Source organism: Chroicocephalus ridibundus, chromosome 24 (genome assembly GCF_963924245.1).
Source record: "Chroicocephalus ridibundus chromosome 24, bChrRid1.1, whole genome shotgun sequence".
NCBI classification, from domain to species: domain Eukaryota; kingdom Metazoa; phylum Chordata; class Aves; order Charadriiformes; family Laridae; genus Chroicocephalus; species Chroicocephalus ridibundus.
In genome coordinates this window covers 1,196,548-1,204,003 of record NC_086307.1, presented here as the reverse complement: position 1 = coordinate 1,204,003, position 7,456 = coordinate 1,196,548, and the positions used below count along the sequence as shown (strand labels likewise).

The 7,456-nt window shown below is 67.4% G+C and overlaps 1 protein-coding gene across 1 annotated transcript; it reads right to left on the bottom strand.

Moving 5' to 3' along the window:
• Positions 1 to 1,428: 1,428 nt before the first annotated feature.
• KRT18 (keratin 18) lies at positions 1,429 to 6,376 on the bottom strand. The gene is made up of 7 exons (XM_063359022.1): positions 5,839 to 6,376; positions 5,118 to 5,200; positions 3,926 to 4,082; positions 3,675 to 3,839; positions 2,833 to 2,958; positions 2,489 to 2,712; positions 1,429 to 1,630 (listed from the first exon to the last, which is right to left on the bottom strand). The coding sequence occupies exons 1-7, from the start codon at positions 6,280 to 6,282 to the stop codon at positions 1,513 to 1,515; spliced, it is 1,317 nt and encodes a 438-aa protein (XP_063215092.1). The 5' UTR covers positions 6,283 to 6,376; the 3' UTR covers positions 1,429 to 1,512.
• Positions 6,377 to 7,456: the final 1,080 nt, after the last annotated feature.

Below are 7,456 nucleotides of genomic sequence, written 5' to 3'. Positions count from 1 at the left end.
TCACAGCCGTGGGGTGCAGGGTCCCCCCCTGCCCGGTGTCCCCGTGTCCCGGGTGGCAGCGGTGGCTCAGCCACGGGATGGCAGCCGGAGCTCGGGAATGACCCCGGGGCTGCTGGTGACGGGGACGTTTTGGAGTCCCTGCAGCTGCTTTTGGGGGGTGGAGATGCCTCCGGGGACCCCCACAGGGGCAGGGGGGTGGGGACATGTCCCCTGTCCTCTGTCCCTCTGTCCCTCCGTCCTCTGTCCGTCCATCCGCCATACACCCCCCCTTGCACCCAGCCCCATCCCTCCACATCCCCCCCCGCCACCGACTCCTCCTCCATCCCTCCGCACATCTGTCCGTCTGTCCATCCACCCACCCACCCAACTGCCTGTCTCTCCATCCATCCCACCCTCCATCCATCCATCCATCCCCTCCATCCATCCAACCATCCCTCCCTCCATCCATCCTCCCTCCATCCCCCTCCATCCATCCATCCATCCCACCCTCCCACCATCCATCCCTCCATCCATCCTTCCCTCCCTCCCTCCCTCCATCCATCCAACCGTCCCCTCCCTCCCTCCATCCATCCCTCCCTCCCTCCCTCCCACCATCCCTCCATCCATCCATCCCTCCATCCATCCAACCATCCCTCCCTCCTCCCTCCATCCCTACCCTCCCTCCCCTCCATCCCTCCATCCATCCATCCTCCTCCATCCTTCCCTCCCTCCATCCCTCCCTCCATCCCTCCATCCCTCCATCCATCCCTCCTCCCTCCTCCATCCATCCCTCCATCCATCCATCCCTCCATCATCCAACCATCCCTCCCTCCCTCCCTCCATCCCTCCATCCATCCATCCATCCCTCCCTCCCTCCCTCCATCCCTCCCTCCCTCCCTCCATCCCTCCATCCATCCATCCATCCTCCATCCTTCCCTCCCTCCCTCCCTCCATCCATCCATCCATCCATCCAACCATCCATCCATCCATCCCTCCATCCATCCCTCCATCCATCCAACCATCCCTCCCTCCATCCCTCCCTCTGCCCATCCCTCCCTCCCTCCCTCCATCCATCCTTCCCTCCCTCCCTCCATCCATCCATCCCTCCCTCCCTCCCTCTGCCCATCCATCCCTCCCTCCCTCCATCCATCCATCCATCCATCCATCCATCCATCCATCCATCCATCCCTCCCTCCCTCCCTCCCTCCCTCCCTCCACCAATCCCTCTCCATCCCTCCATCCCCCCAGCTACCTGGGTATCTGTCCCTCCATCCCTCTGTCCCTCCATCCCTCCATCCACCCATCAGCACCAAACCACCCGTCTGTCCGTCTGTCTGTGTCCGTCCCCCTGTGCCTCAGTTTCCCCCCTGGAACCCCCCCGTGGCCCCAAACCCCGTTCTCTCCCCAGCAGAAGGAGACACCAGGACGCAACATCTCCCCGGGGGGGTGAACTGCCATTTTATTGGGGGGGGGGGGAGAGTCTCAGGGGGGCCCCCCGGGTGCTGGGGGGGCCGGGGGGCCCCCTCCGCCGGCTCAGTACGTCCGCACCTTCACCTCCTTCGTCTCCGTCACCACCTTGCCGTCCACCACCCTCTGGGTGCTCCTCTGGGTGGTGGTGGTGGTGGTCTCCTTCTCCAGGGCATCCTGCAGGCTGGGGGCGGGGAGGAGGCACTGAGGGGGCTGGGGGTGTCCCGGGTGTCCCCTCCCTGCACCCGCCTCCTGCCAGATGCCTGTGTGTGTCCCCCCTTCCCCAGTGTCGCCCCCAGGAACTGTGAGGTGACAGAGCTGGAGCATCCTGGAGGACGGGCTGGGATGTCCTGGCACCTGGGGCACATCCCGGCTGGATGCCACCGCTGTCCCCTCGGGGTCCCCAGGGTCTCCTCAAGGATGGGACCTGGACATCCCCTCACCCGGGGCTCACCCCGGCTGGACGCCACTGCTGTCCCCTTCCCACCCCAAGCCCATCCTGCAGGATGTGACCTAGATGTCCTCTCACCCGGGGCTCATCCCAACTGGATGCCACCGCTGTCCCCTTCCCAAGACCGTCCTGCAGGATGGGACCTGGACATCCCATCACCCAGGGCTCATCCCAACTGGATGCCACCACTGTCCCCATGCCAAGACTGTCCTGCAGGATGGGACCTGGACGTCCTGTCACCCGGGGCTCATCCCAACTGGATGCCACCACTGTCCCCATGCCAAGACTGTCCTGCAGGATGGGACCTGGACGTCCTGTCACCCGGGGCTCATCCCAACTGGATGCCACCACTGTCCCCATGCCAAGACTGTCCTGCAGGATGGGACCTGGACGTCCTGTCACCTGGGGCTCATCCCAACTGGGCGCCACCACTGTCCCCTTCCCATCCCAAGACTGTCCTGAAGCAAGGAGATGGAACATCCCATCACCCGCGGCTCATCCCAGCTGGCTGCCACCGCTGTCCCCTTCCCTCCCCGAGCCAAGGATGGATCCAGGACACCCCACCCCCGGTGTCGTCCCCGTCCCCTCTACCTGAACTCCTCTCCTCCCTCCAGCAGCTGCCGGTAGGTCGCGATCTCGGCCTCCAGCTTGCCCTTGACGTTGAGCAGCGCCTGGTACTCCTCGGCCTGGCGCTGCAGCTCGGTGCGCACCTGCAGCAGCTCGGCCTCGGCGCGCAGCACCAGCCCGTTGAGCTGCTCCAGCTGCGCGCCGTAGCGGTTCTCCACCTCCAGCAGGTTGGCCTCCAAACCCGCCTTCTGCAGAGCACGGCGCCGAGGTTCAGCTCAGCGCCGGGGCGGCTCGGTGGCCCCAGGGGCGGCTCGGTGGCCCCGTGGGGCTGGAGGTGATGGCGGGGAGAGGGTTGTCTCGGGGGGTACCTGGTTGTGGAGGGACTCCAGGTCGATCTCCAGGGTCTGGACGGAGCGACGGAGGTCCACCACGGTGCTGCGGGCTGTGTCGATGTCCTTGCTGCTCTGCGTGATCTCGATGGTGCTCTCGGTGATCTGAGGGGGGGACACACACGTGTGGTTTGGGGGGCCAACGCCTGGGCCTGACCCCCCACGGCCACCCCAACCCGCGGAGGGGACATGGCAGGGGGGAAACCACCCCAGGAAGAGCCAAGCCCAAGGACCGGGGTCCCACGTGGGACAGGGGTCCTCCAGGAATGTTCCCAATGGGGGACCAGGACCCCCTCGGAGAAGGTCCCCACTCCAGCCTTGGTGTCCCCTGTGGGACAGGGGTCTCTTAGGAGTCTCCCCAGTGTTGGACTGGGACCCCCTTGGAGAAGGTCCCCGCTGTGGGGCTGGGGTCACCGTGGGATAGGGTTCCCCCTGGGGAAGGTCCCCGATGCTGGACCAGGACCCCCTTGGAGAAGGTCCCGCTGTGGGACCAGGGTCCCCTACAGGGTAGGTGTCACCTCAGGAATGTCCCCAGTGCTGGGCCAGGACCCCAGTGGGTCAAGTCCTCCCCATGGGGTGCCTTTGGGGAACACCCCTATGTCAGACAGGGGACCCCCAGGGGGATGCCCCCCCAGAATGGGGTTCCCCCTTGTGTCAGGACCCCCAGATGACCGACCCATTGAGCTGGGGGCTGCCCCCCTCCTTGGCTTGACGTCCCCCAGGGAAGACACCCCCATGGGGCATCACCCCAGTCCCCCGGGGACCACCGGCACCCCCCGGGGTGCAGGTTTTTTGGGGGGAGTGGGGGGTGCTGGACCCACCTGTCTCCCCCATTGCTTCTCCAGGTCCTCCAGGTTCTTCTGGGCCAGGGCGTCGTACTGGGCCCGGATCTCCGCCATGATCTTGCCCAGGTCCTGCGACTTGGGCGCGTCCACCTCCACCGTCAGCGCCGAGTCGGAGACCTGGGCCTGGAGGCTCTTCACCTCCTGGGGGGCAACGAGGGGCCGGCGTCAGCGTGGGGTCCCCAGTGGGGCCAGATCCACCCCCCCCGCGCCCCCAGCTTCGTCCCCACCTCCTCGTGGTTCTTCTTCATGAAGATGAGCTCCTCCTTGAGGGACTCGATCTCCCCCTCCAGCTGCATCCGCGCCATGTTGGTGTCATCGATGACCTTGCGCAGCCCCACGATGTCGTTCTCCACCGAGAGGCGGATGGCCAGCTCCGCCTCGTACCTGGGGACACCGCGCTGAGCCGCCGGCCACGGCCCCATCCCTGGCCCCATCCCCTCCCCAGCCCTGTCCTCATCCTTGTCCCCGTCCCCACCTGTGCTCTTCTCCCTGTCCCATCCCCATCCTCATCCTCGTCTCCATCTGCATCTCCCTCTCCAGCCCCATCCAATTCCTGTCCCCGTCCCCGTCCCCGTTCCCACCTGTGTTCTTATCTCTGTCCCATTCCCATCCCCATTCCCATCCTCATCCTCTTTCTCCATGCCCAGCCCCATCCAATTCCTGTCCCTGTCGCCATCCCTCTCCCCATCCTCGTCCCCATCCCTGCCCCCATCCTCATCCCCATTCCTGTCCCCACCTGTGTTCTTCTCCCTGTCCCATCCCCATTCCCATCCTCGTCTCCATCTCCATCCCCATCCAATCCCTGTCCTTGTCCCCATCCCTTATCCCTGTCCCCATCCCTATTCCCAGCCATGTCCCCATCCTCGTCCCTGTCCCCATTCCCACTCCTGTTTCCATCCTTGTCCTTGTCCTCATCCCCCTTCCCATCCCCAGCCCACCCCTGTCCCCATCCCTCTTCCCCATTCCCATCCTTGTCCCTATTGCCATTCCTGTCCTTTGTCCATCCACACCCTCATCCTGTCTCCCCCCATTCCCATCCCCATTCCCATCCCCATCCCCATTCCCCCTCCTGTTCCCGTGCCCATTCCTGTCCCCATCCCATTCCCATTCACATTCCCACTCCATTTCCATTCCTGTTCCCATTCCCACCCCCACCCCATTCCCACCCCATCCCTGTCCCAGTTCTCACTCACATCCCCATTCCTGTCCCCATTTCCATCCCCATTCCCATTCCCATCCCCATCCTTGTTGCCCATTCTCATCCCTGTTCCCATTCCCATCCCCATCCCCATTCCTGTTCTCCATTCCCCTCTCTGTTCCCATTCCCGTCCCTGTCCCCATTCCCATTCACCTCCCCGTTCCCACTCCATTCCCGTCCCTGTTCCCATTCCCATTCCCGTTCCCGTTCCCGTCCCTCACTTGACCCTGAAGTCGTCGGCCGCCAGCCGGGCGTTGTCGATCTGCAGCACCGTGCGGGCGTTCTCCACCGTCACCTCGAAGATCTGGGGGGGACACGGGACGGGGGGGTCACGGGGACAGGGGGACCCGGGACATGGGGACCCGGGACACGGGGACACAGGGACGCGGGACACGGGGAGATGGACACATGGAGACATGGGGACGCGGGACATGGGGACACAGGGACGCGGGACACGGGGAGATGGACACATGGAGACATGGGGACACGGGACATGGGGACACGGCGCCGTCACCGAGGCGCGGGGCCCCCCTGCCGCCCCCCCCAGCCGCCGCCCGCGTTGCCCACGTCACCCCGGCAGGTGCCACCTGGCAGGTGCTGGCGCAGCGGGGGGGGGGACGGGGGGACCTCGCCCCGGAAAAGCGCCGATAAGACGGGGTTGGGCCGGGGGGGGGACGCGGGTGCCTGGGACGGGCTCGGCCACCTCCTGCCTCACCGTGAGCCCAGCCGACCTCGTGGCGCTGGGACCCGCGGGGGCCCCGTCCCTCCCGCACCCCCGCGCCCGTGTCCCCTCGTGTGTCCCCCCCCGGGGACCCCACAGGGGTGACGCCCCTGAGCCCGGGGTGCCGAGTCCACCCCACCCCAGCACCTGCCGGGACCACGCTGAACCCCGCGGTGCCACCACCCTCGGGGACACTGGCCGCCCCCCCGCGGGGCCCCCACCTTGTCCCGCAGCTCCTCGATGACCTCCCAGTGGTGGCTCCAGTCCTGGGCGCTGGGACCTTTCTTGGCCATGAATTCCCGGATCTGGACCTCCAGCCTCCGGTTCTCCTGCTCCAGGCTCCGGACCTTCTCCAAGTAGGTGGCCAAGCGGTCGTTGAGGTCCTGCATCGTCTCCTTCTCGTTGGCCACCACCCCAGAACCCATAAAGAACATGCCGCCCCCCAACCCGGCCCCATAGCCGGCCCCATAGCCGGCCCCATAGCCACCCCCAGAGCTGGTCAAGCTGGTGGTGCGGGTGACGGAGATGCGGGAGCCCGAGCCCCCGGCCCCGGCGTAGACGCTGGCTGCGCTGCTGGGGGGCACGAAGCGGCGGCCGGAGCCGAGGCCGGGGGTGACACCGGAGCGGCGGGAGCTGGAGTAGACGCTGCTGCGGGAGAAGCTCATGGTGGCGGCGATGGGGACGGTGACAGGGACGCGGGAGCGAGATGGACGGACGGAGCCGGACGGACGATGGACGGGTGGATGGACGGAGGGGATTTATAGCCGGGGGGAGGAGGGAGGGCGGCCCCACGGCACCTCCCCACGGCACGAAGGTGGGGCTGGATCCAGCCCAAGGCTTTGTTCCTGTGGGGTGCAGGGCAGAGGGACGGGGCTCGGCCCCACAAGCTGTGGGGCCCCAGAACAGAGGGACAGGGCTCAACCCCACACATTTTGGGGGACCCCACGGCTCCAGCTCTCCCCCACCCCCCCGTTGCCCACCAGCCCCACGTCACCCCACTGATACACCCGCCCACCCCACAGCGAACCCCATCCCTGGGGGCAGTGCCCCCCCCCCCGCAATTCCTGGGGTCCGCGGTGGGGCTGGACGTGCTGGAGACCCCGGGGCAGGGGGGGGGGTGTGTGTTGCTGTGGGTCCCCCGTGGGGCCGGTCCCGGGGGGGCTCGTCCTGCCCCACCGGCTCCATGAATCCCGCCCGGCCTCTCCCCGCCCCGAGATGGGTGGGGGGCACCCTCCCCCCCATCCCCCCTGGGGCACCCCCAGCCCAGGGACACCCCAGGGAGGGGCTCAGCCCCCCCCCCCCCCTCCCCCGGCCCGAGGTCGGTTCACGGCGGCCCCGGAGCATCGCGGGGCGGGGGGGGCACATTCCAGCCTTATCTGGGGGGCTGGGGGTGGTGTGGGGCAGGGCACGGCCCCACGGCGGGGCCAAGGGGGCAGCGATGGCCTGGGGGGTTGTGGGGGGGGGTCCTGGGGGACACAGGGGTGGCGGGGGGGTCCCCACAGCTCCCCCACCCCCCGGCCTCGCCCAGGTTCGCTCCTGCCGGGACATAAAGGGGGGGGGGGCAGGGGTGGGCCCGATCCTGGCACAGCCTGCGGCCCCGGCTCTGTCCTCATCGTCCCCCCTGTCCCCTCGGCCCCTCGGGCAGCCCCAGCTCCTGCCCCATTTTGCCCCATTCCCGCCCCGTTCCCACCCCACTCCTGCCCCATTCCCGACCCGTTTTGCCCCATTCCTGCCCCATTTTTTTCCCCATTCTGCCCCGGTTTTCCACATTTCCCCCCATCCCTGCCCCATTTTCCCCCGTTCCTGCCCCGTTTTTACCCGTTCTCCACCGTTCCCGCC

Coding starts and splice junctions, on each gene's coding strand:
- KRT18 (XM_063359022.1), bottom strand. CDS start 6,282: ATGAGCTTCTCCCGCAGCAGCGTCTACTCCAGCTCCCGCCGCTCCGGT. Junction 5,201..5,838: donor TCGAGGAGCTGCGGGACAAG/GTGGGGGCCCCG, acceptor TGTCCCCCCCAG/ATCTTCGAGGTGACGGTGGA. Junction 2,959..3,674: donor AGAAGCAATGGGGGAGACAG/GTGGGTCCAGCA, acceptor TCCCCCCCTCAG/ATCACCGAGAGCACCATCGA.